This window comes from Muscardinus avellanarius (assembly GCF_963383645.1).
Source record: "Muscardinus avellanarius genome assembly, chromosome: 7".
NCBI classification, from domain to species: Eukaryota; Metazoa; Chordata; class Mammalia; order Rodentia; family Gliridae; genus Muscardinus; species Muscardinus avellanarius.
In genome coordinates, this window is record NC_137793.1 from 117,719,123 (window position 1) to 117,735,128 (window position 16,006).

At 56.1% G+C, this 16,006-nt stretch overlaps 1 protein-coding gene across 1 annotated transcript in view; it reads left to right on the plus strand.

Annotated features, from left to right (window-relative positions):
* RXRG (retinoid X receptor gamma) overlaps positions 1 to 14,778 on the plus strand; it is a gene marked incomplete at both ends in the record, with an annotated part of 37,565 nt that extends 22,787 nt beyond the window's left edge. Inside the window, 7 exons of the mRNA XM_080698617.1 lie at positions 1,856 to 2,035; positions 6,399 to 6,559; positions 6,648 to 6,777; positions 7,578 to 7,710; positions 10,024 to 10,115; positions 10,964 to 11,069; positions 14,631 to 14,778. Coding sequence (XP_080554743.1) covers positions 1,856 to 2,035; positions 6,399 to 6,559; positions 6,648 to 6,777; positions 7,578 to 7,710; positions 10,024 to 10,115; positions 10,964 to 11,069; positions 14,631 to 14,778 — 950 coding nt within the window. The remainder of the gene's footprint in view (positions 1 to 1,855; positions 2,036 to 6,398; positions 6,560 to 6,647; positions 6,778 to 7,577; positions 7,711 to 10,023; positions 10,116 to 10,963; positions 11,070 to 14,630) is intronic.
* Positions 14,779 to 16,006: the final 1,228 nt, after the last annotated feature.

Genomic DNA, 16,006 nt, shown 5'->3' on the forward strand with positions numbered 1-16,006 from the left:
GCTGTCTGCGCATCCGTCAGCCCACCTCGCCACCGTGCCACCCTAGGTGGCGTCCTCAGAGATGTGAGCTCTGGGCTGCAGAGGTTCACACTGCCCAGTTCTCAGGGCCTTCGACTCATTCACTCTTCTTTCATTTAACCATTCATTTCGTGGAACTGGGGATGGGCCCCAGGGGCATTCTCCCTCTGACCTACACTCCTCAGCCCTGTTTTATTTTTTATTTTGAACCAGGGCCTCGCTAAGTTCCTGAGGCTGGCCATGAACCTGTGATCCTCCTGTCACAGCCTCCCAAGTACTGGGATTACAGGAGTGCGACACCACGCCCAGTTTCAGCTCATTTTAATATCAACCTAACTAAAACAAACTAGAAAGTCATGGGTCTGTAGCAAAATGGCGGCACATTGTATTCAAGGATCAGAGCTGAGAGTGTTCTGAGTGATCTTTGTGTGTTTTCAAGTCCCACCACTGCCTGGTGCCTGGTATTGAGAAGGCTTCTGCACACTTCTGCACAGAGAGAGTGTGGTGGCGGCTTCGTGGTCCCGTGTGGGATGGGCATGGTGTCCCTCATGGCACAAAGGAGCCATTACTGCCATGGCGTGGCAGGTGTCAGGCAGGGACACACGCCACAGATTACTCGGGAACACACAAAATCACCTTCTTTCAGATCTTTCTGTTGCATCTCAAGATTGGGTGCCATGTTATGTTATGAAGATCCTATGCCAGTTTATTCCAGCAGTAGGCAATAGCACCTACAAACTGATAACTCAGAGCCAGGAGCACTGGTGTACACTGTCATCTCAGTACCTGGGAGGCCGAGACAGGAGGATCACAGGCTTAAGGCTTAGCGGGACTCTCAGCAACCTAGGCAGACCCTGTTTCAAAATAAAAATTTTAAAAAAGGGCCGAGGATGTAGCTTGGAGGTAGAATACCCCTTGGCTCAATCCTTACTGCCAAAAACAAATAAACAAACTCCCCCAAAACAAAAACACAAAATCTCAAGTGTGGTGGTGCACACTCGTGCTTGGGAGGCTGAGATGGGAGGATTGCAAGGCCCTGAGACCCTGTTTAAAAATAAAAAATAGAATAGGGCTGAGAATGAATATTAGTGGTAGAATGGCCATGGCTTCAACCCCCAGTACAAAAAATAAATGAATAAATAAATAAAGTCCTGTTAAAAAAAGAATTGCTAACTCAAGATTCTATTCACAGTTTATGATAAAGATTGACTTTTTTTTTGCATACTGGGGGATAGAACTCAGGGGAATTCTACCTTTGATTTATGTCTCCAGCCCCATTTTTTATTCTTTATTTTGAAACAGGGTCTCACTGAGTTGCAAAGGCCTCACTAAGTAGCTGAGGCTGTTCGTGAACTCTGATCCTCCTGTCTCAGCCTCCTGAATGCTGGGATCACAAGTGTGTGCCCCCAGCCCAGCTAAGGTTAACCTTTTCAAATGGCTTCCCAAGACCTTGGGCCTCAGTTTTGGAGAAATCTTAGTAAAGCAGCGGTTCTCTCCTGCTAGCTAATGCATGGCAAATCAACATCTTTTTGTTTTTTAGGGACACTAAAATCTCAAGCCGAGCAGGACTTGCTTAACCAAATCTAAGGGTTGGCCTCATAAAATAACTGTAAATAAAGCCTTAGGTCAGGTGTGTTCTAACGGGCTCTGGAAGTAGAGAGGAAGGAGGACGCCAGGAGAGACGTGTTTGCCGTCTATCTGGGCCCCACGGCAGGGCCCACATTCTCTGCTTGCTGCCCTTGGCTTTTGGCACTGGCGCCCAGGTGATGTGCTGCTCCGGGGCGGAGAGCGGTCCAGCGAACCCATAACCCATGGCGTGTTGGTCTTTTGCTCCCAGGAAAGCACTACGGGGTGTACAGCTGCGAGGGCTGCAAGGGGTTCTTCAAGAGAACCATCAGGAAGGACCTCGTCTACACGTGCCGGGACAACAAGGACTGCCTCATCGACAAGCGCCAGCGCAACCGCTGCCAGTACTGCCGCTACCAGAAGTGCCTGGTCATGGGCATGAAGCGGGAAGGTGAGGCCGTCCTGCCCGGGAGCAGCCGGAGACAGACAGGGAGGCAGGGGCCCGAGGAGAGCCAGGCGGCCGAGGGGCAGGGCCTGGCTGGAGGCTGGGGGCCTCGCCTTCGGTGCATCTCCAGGATCCAGAGGGCGCAGGCGCCTCCCTCCTCAAGCCCACATCCCGGGCTGGACCTTGCCTTTCCCATCCCGAGCAGCCAGTCTCAGAGCCGAGGTTGCCGACCCTTGCGCGGTGCTCTGCCGACTAGACCTTGAGGTGGGGCCGCCTTTGCCTTCCCAGGCCTGGCTCTGGGCAAACGGAGGTGTGAGGGCGCGCTCTGAGCTTCGGCAGCCTCTGTTGGCTGCACACCCTTCCATGTGGGCGCATCCCGTGGTCTTGGAGGTCGCGGGCATTCCCGGGTCTGACAAACCTGGCCCTCTCAGTGAGGCCGCCATCGTGCACTTTAATCTATGGTGAGGGTTCTTGTCGGAGGGAAACAAATCTAAACGTGATTCTTTTGGTTCCCTTAAAAGACTGAAAAGTCATTCCGTTAAGTAACGCAAATGAATTGAAGTGGGCAGTTATTACCCAGAGGACACGTGCAGCCGTGTGGTGTTGGTGGAGAATCTTAATCAGGTTCCAAGTGAGGAAGCGCTGCCCTCCCTGAAGACAGGAGCACGGCGGGTGGCGGGTGGCGGGTGGGGTGGCGGGTGGCGGGTGGCGGGTGGCGGGTGGGGTGGCGGGTGGCGGGTGGCGGGTGGGGTGGCGGGTGGCGGGTGGCACCAGCCCCAGCAGCTCCTATAGACAGGGCTGTTGGGCAGCGGAGTGGAGAACACTGGTGTGCGCCATGCTAGGAGCGGCCACCCACAGAAACGTGGAGAGAGGTGGCCCCGAGTCACCTAATCGCCGGACCATCTCACAGAGCAGGAAGTGGCCCAGAGAGGCGCGTGTGGTCTCCAAGGGCCCCGGCTGGGCGGTGGGTGGAGCTGGGCGGCCCCCTCAGGCCTGCTTCCTCACCAGGCTGGGCAGGAGAGATGGCCTTGTTCCAACTTCTGACGGGAACCTGGCGACCCACAGACCCGAGCCGAGCTCTAATCCCCCGCCCCATCTACTCAACACAGGGTCTTCCCCATCTCAAAAAATGGCTCTCAATCACTCTGAACACAAAGCCTCCGCTTCCCCACCTCTTCTCAACTCGTGCCCTGGGCGAGGGAATCTTGTCTTTCATTCAAAGCGTGTCCAGAACCGTCTGTCCGTGCCTCACACCTTCACTACCGCCACCCTGGCCCAAGCCACTAGTTGTGGCAAGCTGGGAAGAGTCCTCCCGGATCGCCCGCTTCCATCTCTGGATCCCGTGGTCCCCACTCAGTGGATCACCCAGAGCGAGCTTTGCACAGGAGACCAGTGGCCAGGGAAGCCCCCGCCAGCTCCTCCCCGGCCCTCTCACTGAGCAGGGAGGCAGATGCTCCTTAGGACTGGATGCCCCCAGCCTCCGGCCTCTTTCAGGTCCTTGGACCCACCAGGCCCCGTGTGCGCTGAGAGGCTCCTCTGTGTCGCACGGAGTGCCTCCCTCTCCCACCCGTCCCCCCAGCTGGCACCTTGCCCTGGGGCCTAGAGGCCCCGTTCTGGTCCCTTGCCCACAGCAGTCACACCTGGGCCAGAAGGCAGGGGTTCTTCGTTTTTTAACTGCTGTGTCACCAGTGCCGAGCACTCCAGGCCCACACAGTGTGTGCTGAATGAAGGGCTGGAGGGAGGCGGATGGCAGAGCTCTTGGAGGTGGGCGCGCCTGGAGACGGCTCTGGTTTGTAATATAGGTTGACACAGAGGAGCCTCTCAGAGCACACACGGGGCCTGGTGGGCCCAAGGACCTGATTTAGCAATTCGTTTTTTAACAGGAATTTATTTATTTATTTATTTATTCATTCATTTATTCATTTATTTGTTGGGGTGGAACTTGGAGGCAGAATGCCCCTGGGTTCAATACCCAGCACCACGGGTGGGGGGGGGGAGAGAGAGAGAGGGAGAGAGAGAGAGGGGTCTGTTTTCTGCAAGAATAAACAGAGGTTCAGAGGAGGGAGGGGTGAGCCCAGGCTCAACAGCAAATGAGAGTTGGCGGGACGGCCCTTGAGCGCCCAGGCCACCTTGGGAATCCTAGACACGTGGCTTCCTTGACTTCTAGTCATCTGTGTGCGTCTTCCAGATCTGAGGATGGGTCACCCCTAGAGCCAGCCGTGGGCAGCGGTGGCGTGCCTGTAGCTGGCCGTGAGGGCTCCACCTCGCCCTAGCTCTTGGCGCCAGACATGCGCCTCAGCTGCTCAGTGCTCTTACTACGCTGAGCTTATCGTCAGCACTTGGTAAAATGGGATCTAGAGAAAGCTTGACACAGAAAGAGCACCATGCGTTCTGGCTCTGCAGGGCTAGAAATCCAGGTAGGAGCACGCTGGCGGCTGGCGGGGCAGATCCGCTGTGCGGCAGGAGTCTGGGGCGGTGTTAGACTGCCCGGTGTCCAGGGACTGCTCACAAGCACGGAGCCCCAGCTGCCCAGAATGTGCCATCTCAAGTCATCCCCGCAGAGCAGGCGGGGGCTCCTCCTCTAAGACTCCGGGGTGGATGCGCCTCCTGGTCCTGGCAAAACCAGAATTAGACTCTGCTTGTTTCTTTGAAACTTAAAGTTGTTTCTCTTGCATATTACAAGTCTGGAGAAGAAACTGACCACAAGTTGAGGCCAACCCTGTCTACTTTTAAAGTCAAGACAAATAAAAGCCCACTAGCTTACTTAAAAAACAAAACAACTAAGCTGGGCGTGGTGGTGCACACTTGTAATCCCAGCACTTGGGAGGCTGAGTCAGGAGGAGCAGGGCCAAGGCCAAAGCCAGCCTCAGCCAGTAGTGAGACTCTTACCAACCTAGTGAGACCTCGTTTCAAGATAAAATAAAATAGGGCTGGGGTGTAGCTTGGAGATAGAATGCCCCTGGGTTCAGTTTCCAGTATCACACACATGTGGTTAAAACAAACAAAAAGTGTTTAACCTTAGCCAGCAAATCCAGCGATGGGAGAATACACTGCATAGTCGTCCCGGTGGGTGGAGGGCGAAAACCAGGGAAGGGGACGAGGAGCCAGGATCGGGCCAGGGCGGCAGGGGTGAGAGGACCCGAGAGAAGCCCAGGCTGAAGTGCGGCCACGGGAGAGAGGGGATCCATATGTTCTTGAACGGTTTGCAATTATTTGGCGAATCCTGACAAAACCATGTTAACTAATGCTCTCCGCCCTGCTCTATAGATCAGCAGGCAGGTGCTGTAGGCTAAGTACCATGGCCAGGAGGTGGCAAGGCCACGTTTTGAAGAGTTCTTTGAGTGAGGGACACACGTTTGTTCCTCCGTCCTCTCCACTCCCTCTTCCTCTGCCCGGCCTTTCAGCCTTTACCCTTTCGAGTGCGGTGCTGTCCCTCGTCACACCCTCCCTGGCCGAACTGCCCATGGCGACCTCGGTGTCCAGCACCCACCCATCCCATGGCCCGCGTGGCTCCCCACCCTCAGCAGTCAGCGCTTCTGCAAGTGGCCTGCGTTGGGGCGGCAGAGGACGGAGCCCGCTTGGTGGCTGCGCTTGGGGCCTGCTTCACAGCGGCATCTGCTCCGCTCTGGGGATGGAGAGTGTGCCAACGTCGAATTCTGCTATCACAGCTGGAATGAGGCGGAGGCGGCAGCTTTCTGGCGATGGATGCTCAGCCAGCAGAGACCTTGTTACTAAAGAGAGAAGGGGGGCACTGGGGGGGCCTGCCTTATACCCTGACCTACAGAGCCGGCCTCCAGGAAAGCTGTCTGGGGGAGGCTGAAATGCCCCCGCCCATGCCTTTGCCTCTGCGCCCACCCCGCCTTCGGCTCGGCCACGCGGCGGCCTCCCCCTCCGCTCCCCAAGTCACATCAGGTGACCTCTTGCTCAGGCTGCTGCAAGCGAGGGCAGACCCAGTGCACGTGAGTGCCAGGCGGGCGCCGCACACCATCTCACAGAGGGAGTTCCACAGCGCCCCCTCTCTGCTTAACTGTGGCGTGTGCGGGAGCCAGTCAGGCGGCGGGTAGAGGAAGGTGCAGGGCCTGCGTGGGGCTCCTTGGAGAGAGGGTAGAATCGGAGTCGGGTACAGCTTTGCAGACGCAGCGGGGCTTCCATACGTGTGGGCAAGCACGTGGGCCAGGACCCCAGCTCCGCGCCGGTCCCAACGGGAGGCTCTGCTTTCCTGTGCCATCCGTCGGCATCACAACATCCCTGGCTCAGGCTCGGGACGACCCCTGCCTTATGTGTGGGGAAACTGAGGCTCAGGCAGGTACCTGGTGTCCTGCACTCGGTCCGGCGTTTCTGCAACCCCTGTGGTCTTGCTGCCTATCAGCTGTGCAGGAAGAAAGACAGAGGAGCCGGGAGCGAGCGGAGAGCGAGGCCGAGCGTGTGGGCGGTGGCCACGAGGACATGCCGGTGGAGAGGATTCTAGAGGCCGAGCTTGCCGTGGAGCCAAAGACGGAATCCTACGGGGACCTGAGCATGGAGAACTCGGTACGTGGGAGACGCGGGGGGTGTGTGCTGGAGTCTCAGTGCGGGGCCTGTCTCTCACGGTGCTTTATCTCTTTCTTGTCTGTTTTAGACAAATGACCCTGTCACCAACATATGCCACGCGGCTGACAAGCAGCTTTTCACCCTGGTCGAGTGGGCCAAGCGCATCCCCCACTTCTCCGACCTCGCCCTGGAGGACCAGGTCATTCTGCTTCGGGCAGGTAAAGCACGTCTGGCCTCCTTTTTCCTTGGGACGATCCTTGGACTGCCATTTTGAAATTACTATTTTTTTCTTTTTTTGCGGTTTTGAGGATTGAACCCAGGAGCATTCTGCCTTTGACCTACACTCTCAGCCCTGTTTTGTATTCTTTATTTTTAATCAGGGTCTCACTGAGTTGCGGAGGGCCTCACCAAGTAGCTGAGGCTGGCCGCAGTCCTCCCATCCTCCTGTCTCAGCCTCCCAAGGACTGGGATTATATGCGTGCGCCGCCACGCCTGGCTGTAATTATTCTTGGGAGCCTAAAATAAGCAGTTCAGCGAGGCTGCAGCTCATACCAGATGCGGAGAACGTTGTAGCCCGTCGACCACGAGGCCGCCCTCCGCAGGGCTGTTCTACACTACTTGTAGAGTCTTAGATGTGAATGGCCTTCCCCCAGAACTCCCAGTCCCCAAAGAAACACTGCTAGTGGTGGAGTGGGACTCTTTTCCCATGCAAACATCATTGTGGTTTTAGAATTTGCTTTTAATTCTCAAGGGCTCGAGTCATTTTTACTGGGGATAAATGGAAGCAGGGTCTCATTATTTGTGCTGACACTGGCAAGTGGATACACCCACATTTCACAGATGGGGTAAGGAAGCAGCGATGGCTGCCCGGGTTCATACCCGATGGACTTCAAGGCTGGAACCGCCCTCCATCTCCAATTCTGCTTTTTCCTGTGGGGCGATAACGGGCGCACGGGGTGCTGGTCTGCGAGGTGGGCGGGTGCTGGCCCCTCAAGACTCCGTGTGGAATTCCTCGCAGGGTGGAACGAGCTGCTGATCGCCTCCTTCTCCCACCGCTCCGTGTCCGTGCAGGATGGCATCCTCCTGGCCACCGGGCTCCACGTCCACCGCAGCAGCGCACACAGCGCCGGTGTTGGCTCCATCTTTGACAGGTGTCTGTCTCTGTTTGCCTTTGTGTGTGTTCACACCTGTGAGCGTGTGTGCAGGGCTGGGAAACGAGATATGCAGCCCAAACAGGTGCACATGATTATGTAGAGACCCTCAAACACATGGAAATATAAACCTGGGACAGGAGAAAGGGATTCAAAGAAAGGTTCAAGCTGGGAGTGATGGCGCATACTTGTAATCCCAGTATGTAGGAGGATTTAAACAGGAGGATCAAAGGTTTGAAGAGACTTCAGCAACTTAGCAAGTCTCTCAGAAACTTGTTGAGACCTGTTTCTAAGTAAAAAATAAAATAGGAGGCTGAGACCGGAGGATGGAGGTTTGCAGACAGCCTCAGCTACTTAGTGGGGGCCTTTGCAACTCAGTGAGACCCTGTTTCAAAAAAATAAAAAGACAAAAAGAATAGGGCTGGGAGTATAGCTCGGAGGCAGAATGCACCTGGCTTTCATCCCTACTAGGGCAGAAAATAAATAAATAAATAAATAAATAAATAAATAAATAAGGAAAGAAAGAAAGAAAGAAAGAAAGAAGGAAAGAAAGATAGGCCTGGGGGTGTGGCTTGAAGGTAGAATGTCTCTGGGTTTGTTTCCCAGCACCCCTCAAAGAGAAAAAAAGAAAGGCTGAGATTATGATAAAATGGAGCCAGTTGGGTATCTTTCCAAAGGGATGGTGATGATGATGATGATGATGATGATGATGGTGATGATGATGATGATGTGGTGCTGGGATGAAATCCAGGGGCCTTTTACCTCCAGGCTATCCTCCCAGACCTATTTTATATTTTATTTGGAAACAGGGTCTCACTAAGTTGCTGAGAGCCTCACTAAGTAGCTGAGGCTGGCTTCGAACCTGTGCGATCCTCCTGTCTCAGCCTCCCAAGAACTGGGATTATAAGCTTACGCCACCACGCCCGGCTTTCCAAAGGGATTAAAATCAGAATATTATATTGATACATGTGAAGCTAGGGATGTGAGAGGGACTTTAGACGAGGGCCCGGCGGGGCGATGGAGGGGTCTGGGGGAGGTGGGGAGGGAGAATGAAGGACATACTTCTGCTGATGTCGTACACGTATGTGAAGTTACCAAGGCCAACCTCAGCATCCCAGAGAGGGAAGGGAGGGAGGGGGAGGGGCCAGGGACGCTCACCAAGTCTGTGTGCATGTGTGTCCCTCGCATCCTGAATTACAATATGATGTGAGACTACAGTGCACCAATAAAAGAATAAAAGTATATTTTATAATATATAATTACACACACACACATATAATTTTAAATGGAGCCAGTCAGAAGCCAGCAGAGGGAAGCCTGGCGTGGTGGGCACGCTTGTAATCCCCACGCTTGGGAGGCTGAGACAGGAGGATCGCACAGGTTCGAAGCCAGCCTCAGCTACTTAGTGAGGCTCTCAGCAACTTAGTGAGACCCTGTTTCCAAATAAAGTATAAAATAGGTCTGGGAGTGTAGCCTGGAGGTAGAAAAGCCCCTGGGTTCCACCCCATTACCACACACACACACACACACACACACACACACACACACACACACGAAGCCAGCAGAGTTGCTGGGCAGAGGCAAGAGCCCGCGAGCACTATGGGTTCCTAAAGGAGAGGCTGGATCCTTGCTGTCAGGGGGTGGGGGTGGGCTGAGTGATCTAGGGGCCAGCGGTGGAGAGGGGCCAGGCCCTGTGCCCAGGAGGCCAGACAAGCCGGCCGGGGTCCTCTGGGGAGGCTGGGAGCAGCAGCAGACCTCCCAGTCAGGAGGCCGCGTCCCTCAGAGGCTCAGTCAGTGCCTTGAATGGTGCTACAGGAAAGAAGTAAATTAGTGAATTGGGGCAAGAGGGCAGAGGGCAGAGGGCAGAGGTGAAGAAGGGCTAGGCTGCACACAGTCTCTGTCCCGGCCGGAGCCCAGACTCTCTCCCACCCCGTCATATCCGCGCATGCGTGTCCACCAGGATGGCCCCAGTACCCTGCCTTTCCCTTCCCGTGTGAGCGGCAGGTGGCTCTGGAGTGCCGGGCGCCCCCTGCCGGCTGCTGGCCCGTCCACAGCCCTGGCCTTGGTTTCTAGTCCAAGTCTGGGCGCCTCCCCAGCCCTGCCGGGCTTGGCCCGCTCCGCGGGGCTCACTGCGGTGTGTGCTCTGTGTCTGTTTCTTCACTTAGAGGGTGGGCTCGAGATGGGGCCGAGCACGCGTGTCCTGCTCGGTGCCCAGGCCTGAGCGTGGTCTGGAGAAGGCGCCGCCGCACTCCACATGTTGGCAGTGGTGTCGCCGGCGTGCGGCTCCTCGCCACCGCCTTGTCTCCTGCGCAGGGTTCTGACCGAGCTGGTGTCCAAGATGAAGGACATGCAGATGGACAAGTCGGAGCTGGGCTGCCTGCGCGCCATCGTGCTCTTCAACCCAGGTGACGCAGCCACCCAGGCCGTGCGGCCCGGCTGAGCGCCGAGCAGGCCGGAGCCCGGGTGGGGCCAGACTCAGTCACGGCTGGGCAGCTGGGGAGGAGCAGGCAGCGGCCCGCGGGGAGTGAGGAGGGGCATGAGGGGCCGACTCTGGGCTGTTCCTAGGGAGGCTGGGATGGATTGGAGACAGGAGGTGAAGGAGACCCGGAATACATCTTGGGTTTTATTTATTTATTTATTTTGATATGGCTTTCTTGAACAACCAAGAAAAGCAAGTTTCCTTTTGCTGTGTTGGGAGACACCGCAGGGACCTGAGTTCGTCTTTGCGTGGTCCCAGGGAAGAAGGGTGGCAGAACCCAAGAGAATTGGATTCTGGGGGCCGGGAGGCTGGCCTGGGGGGAGAAAGCTGCAGAGCAGGGCTGCCGGTAGGCAGGCAGGGGGAGGCCCGGGGAGGGCTGGAAGGGGGAGTGGGCAGCTTCGTCAGAGGCCGCGGTGGGTCCAGGAGGACGGGGCTTCTGCTCTAGGTGGCAGTCCACACCTGCTGTGTCTCCTGACCTGCGCGGTCAGGTCTTGACGCAGGACACTGGGGCCCCTCGTGCTCACCCAGTCCAGGCCATGCTCAGCATACAGGAGGCGCCCCATAAATAAGTGCAGGCAATATTTCCAGCATGGCTGGACTCTTTGGAGCCAGTGGTTGGGGTCTTTAGTGATCAATAAAGTTTGAAATCTTCACCCCAAGAGCTTGGGAGAGATCGGGCAGTTTTGGGAGCTGGGGAGATTCGGCAGCGGCCGGCAGACAGCAGGCAGCGGAATGGGTTTCAGGGTTAGCGGCTCAGTCCAGTATATTTTCCAGATGCCAAGGGTCTGTCTAACCCCTCGGAGGTGGAGACTCTGCGGGAGAAGGTCTACGCCACCCTGGAGGCCTACACCAAGCAGAAGTATCCGGAGCAGCCAGGCAGGTGAGAGGCCCGGAGGGTAGTCGTGAGAGCCACAGCCGTCTCGGCTTCTGCGGGGGAGCTCCTGAGTGCAGAGGCATGGTCTAGAAGTTTCCAGCGCTGTGCATGTCCTGACACAAGCCCAGGCGTTACCCCCTGTGAGGGGTCCTGCCTGCTCCGTCACTATGAGAGTGCGTGCCAAGGCCGCAGCCGGGGGACCGCGGCTGTACCCCATCTGCATCCCTGCTTCCTGCCGTTCCAGTCACCAGTGACCAACCACAATCTGAGACACCATGTAGAAAGTTCCAGAAACAGTTTTCAAGTTTTAAATAATTTTGAGGAGAACACAGCATGGCAATAGTTTTCTCTGTGGCTATCATTGTTAATATCTTACTGTGCCAAACTTAGAGTGAACTTTACCGTAGCTATGTATGAATTTTGGAACGCATCCCATGGATGAGGGGAACCACTGCATTCAGGGGGGCGGGAGTCACTGCAGGAGTCAGCATCTCCGTTTCAGCAGCAGTGGGGCTCATGAGGCGCAGAGGTGCTGGCCGGCTCTCGGCTGGTCCTCACTGGCGGCAAGGCCCAGGCCAGGTCTGATTTCCACCCAGGTTTGATGTGATGGCATTTCTGCTCTTGTGGTCTGCCTCCTGTGGAAGCCACGTGGGTAGAAAGCACAGGCTTCGGGTGGGGACGCGGCTGCTCTCCCCAGGGCCGTCAGGGTGGCCTGCGGGGTCTAGCAGCACCGCCATTCCTGAGTCATAATCTCTGCAAATGTCTCCCTAAGCAAGCTAAGCATGCGCCTTTCCCCGCAAACTCTAAGCAAAGCAGGATCCTCAGATCCTGGCGAGCCCTGGAAAGATGGCTTAAAGACATACAGCCTTGCCTTAGGGTCCAAGTCACCTGCCCCTCTTCCCGCTGCAGACTCCTATTCCTCTGTGAAATTCGGCAGCCGCTCAGCTGATTGTCTGGATCTTTTTTTTTTTCCTTTCTTCTTGCGATACTGGGGTTAGGACCCAGGGGCTTTCTACCTCCGAGCTACAACCCCAGCTTTTTTATTCTTTATTTTGAAACAGGGCCTCATTAAGTTGCAGAGGGCCTCACTAAGTAACTGAGGCTGTCCACGAACCTCGATCCTCCTGTCTCAGCCTCCCAAATCAGCTGGGATTACAAGCGTGCGCCACTGTGCCCGGCAATTGTCTGGATCATAAGCAACTTCTGTCACTGGCCCGCAGAGGCTGAGCTGGCCTTTTGTCAGGGTCAGTGAGGAGAGGACCAGTGCGGGGTTGTGGCCCTTGGTGTGTCGAGCAGTGGGCCTTCTGCACTCGTAGGTGACGAGGCTGTAATTTCAGACCTGCTCAAAGTCGGCAGGTTTAGAGGAGGGCTGGTCCCTTGCTCTGATCAGCCCGGGTGGGCAGTCAGCACTGAGGACCAGCCCCTGCCTTCGTGGGGAGCAGTGCTCGGAGTTCCGACCTCTTCCTTCTCCTGGCAGAAGCTCATCCTGTGGCCTGGCCGACACTGCAAAGGCTGGGGCTGTATCCAGAGGAGACAAGTCGTGCTAGGCACCACTGGGTCTCCTCTCCTCCTGCAACAGGAGAGCGTTAAGGAGCCTGTCCAAGGGGGTGGGCTGCTGGGCCCAGCTTGTCTCCCGAGGGGGGCTGACGCTGCTTGCCCAGCCCTCAGGCAGCCTAGACCCGTCCTTCTCCTGGAACTGGCTCTAGGTCTTGCTGTAATCCTTAAAAAACAAAACTAATAAACACTCATCCCCCGTGCCACCTACAAAAGCAATGCCTGTTTTGATAGGAAATAAGGAAACTATTTAAGAAATAAATTGGGTCTGGGGAGAGTAAGATAGGAAGATCACAGGTTCAAGGCCAGCCTCAAGGAACTTAGCAAGACTCTGTCTCAAAATTTAGAATAATGATAAAAGGGGTGGGGGTGTGGCTCAGAGGTAGAAAGCTCCTGGGCTGAATCCCAGTGCAAGTAAATCAGGTAAGACAATTCATTACACGGATCCTGGGGTCTTTCATTCCCGAGCTCTTGCGTGTAAATGCACAACACACATTTACAGACCGTGGAACTAAGCCGCCGGGTGTCTGTCCTCTCGTAGCCGTCCTAGGGTTTTAGTGGATTTCGAGGAGTACAGCGATCTCTTTCAACGGTTTAGTGATGCTCTGCAGCGTGGGTGTTTTTACATTTGGTCATGGCGTCGCGGTTGACATGTAGGCTGCTTCTAGTGAATATACTTCAGGAAACGTGGAACTGGCTCCCTTTCCTGGAAGCCACGGCCAGGACCTGGTACTTCCTCCCAAGGCCCGCCAGGGTGGGGTCCATGCTCAGGCAGGTGCCAGCTACACCTGGATGCCTGGATGGAGTGGTTCTGACCCGTGCCACGGGCGCCCAGCAGCGGGCGCGTCAGGATGCCCCCTGGCCCAAGCAGGCATGCCACTGTGCGGCCGATGCAGAACTAGGGAGCATTGGGGATTCCAGAGGGACCCCAGTCAATGGAGGGGAATCTCAGCAAAGCTAGAAAGGAAGGGTAGGAGAGGAAGAAGGCTGAGGTTGGTTAATGGAGGAGCGACATCCGAGTATGTGCGTAAGTCAACCTGGACTCTCATTGTTGGGAGGGGGAGAGGGGACTGAGGGGGAGGGGGCACTCAGCCCTGTGTGAATGTACGTCATTTTCAGTATGATCCACATAAAAATAAAAAATAGCAAAAAGAATAAATTAAAAACACACTGGCTAAGGGTCATGCTCCAGGGCAAGGCCGGTCCTCAGTGGTCGAGGGCTGCCACCACGTGGACACTCTCAGAACTACGCCCGGGGCCAGGTTCTTGAGTCAGGGAGCGTGCTCTAGGGCAGGACCCGCTGGCCGCAGGCCCGGGACTCGCCCATGCACCCGCACCTTTGGCCCTGAGCCCAGGCCCGAGAACAGCGCATGGCAGACGGCAGGTGGTAAGACCTGGACTTTCTCAGAGGAAAGGATGACTTTGAGTTTAGCTCGTCTTACCTCGCACTTCACAGAAAAGCCGTTCCATTTGCCTGGCTGCGGTTCTGTGCCGGCCTCCGCACCGGCCGTTACTCGTGCAGTTTAGAAGAGTGCTTCCTACTTTTAAAGACAGGACCACTTTGTTTTCTCATAGAGCTACGTGTTCTTAAAATGTCACGTGACATGGATATGGAAATGTGCGCATTTTCAAGGGTCACTGGAATTCCAACGCAGAACCTTTCTGTGAAGTCACGAGGCACTCGGTAGAAAGAGTCCACTCAGATCAGACATCTCTGGCTTGGGGCCACAGTAAACTGTGATTGGGGTCTCGGTGCTTCTCAACGGAAGCCGAGAGCAGACAGGCTTGATTTCTAGCAGCACCGAGAACATTGCATGTGAGTTTCACGGGCAAGAAAGGGTTTTGAGAAGTGCTTGGGCCACGCAAGCCAAGTGCCTCCGCTCCGGGCCAGGAGGCGAGTGGGCGGGAAGAGCCCGGCTGGGCTGCAGCGAAGGGCTCGCCGTGCAGGAGTGCGAGCCAGGGCGTGTGAGCGGCCAGCTCTCCCTGCTCACTGTGCCTTCGGCCTCCCTGCAGATTCGCCAAGCTCCTGCTGCGCCTGCCGGCCCTGCGCTCCATCGGCCTCAAGTGCCTGGAGCACCTCTTCTTCTTCAAGCTCATTGGGGACACGCCCATCGACACCTTCCTCATGGAGATGCTGGAGACCCCGCTGCAGGTCACCTGAGCGGCACGGCTGCCGGGACCCCTCCCGGGCAGGTGTGTGCAGCCCCACCTGCACCCCACCCTTCCCTTCCTGCTCCCAAAATGTGATGCTTGTAATAAAGGAAACCTTTTTACACCTGCCGTTTTATAGGTGGAGCTTTGTATAGATGTTAAGGGGAGCCTTTCTTTGCTACCCGAGGGATGTTAAGGGGAGCCTTTCTTTGCTACCCGAGGGGCTGAGGTCTTTGGGGAAGTTCTTGGGAAAACCCATCAAGCCTCTGTACATATGACTGGCTTAAATTATTTTTTCACTTGCCATGGAAAGCAAACAAGGAATAAATAAATACATGTTGGCACTGGGCTGGGTGTGCTGTGCTGTGCTGTGCTGTGCTGTGCTGAGGGATTCTCCGGGCTGGAGCCCCGGTCCAGGAGCAGCGCTCCCAGAGCTTAGCTTGCATCTCACTGGGCTCCGGCCTGGCCAGCCTTGACCTCCTCAGCCCTGGGGAACCAGAGGGATGCCGCCCTCAGGGTGAGCTTGGGTTCTTGTTTTCGTCTTCCCCTCCTAAGAATGATGAGCCAAGAGAGCCTCGTCCTGCTGGGGGCAACTGAGTCAGACCAGAAAAGTGCTCTTTTCACAAATAAATGCTGGGTCTTGGGAGCAAGTGTGTTGGCAAAGGATTCTCTAAAACCAAACCAAAGCCAGAAATAAAAATTGCCCAGAGCACACAGTTTATTTCCCATCCAGTTCCAGCCCGACATGGCCAGTCTTGAGGGGGAGGTGGAGGGCTCTCCCAGCCTCTGCCTGGGCCTTGGGGCCCACCTGTTTGCAGGACAGTGAGCGCCTTGAAGGGAGGGCTGCCCACCACAGGCGGCCTGCGCAGCTCAGCGTCTTCCAGGCATCCTCTTGGCAGATCCCCAGAACTCTGCCGAGTGACGCAGCCCGCGAGGGTTTCAAGTGCTCTGCTGCGCAGGTGCACCTGACTGCCCCACCTCTAGAATCTGGTCCTCCTTAGGCACAGGGTCGTGTGTGTCCTTGAACTGGGTTCCACCTGCTGCCAAGAATTCCCTCAAGGGCAGTGTGGGTGGCAGTCCCCTTCTCTGTCAACAACCTGGCCCTGCAGAAAGCCTCAGGCCCAACTCTCCGGTCCAAACACTCTGCTCAGTGGCAGTCCAGTGGAGCCACCGGCCACTGTATGGCCGGGAAGGGTGAGTGACCCTGCACCTTGGGCCTGCAGTAACGGGAGCCTGTT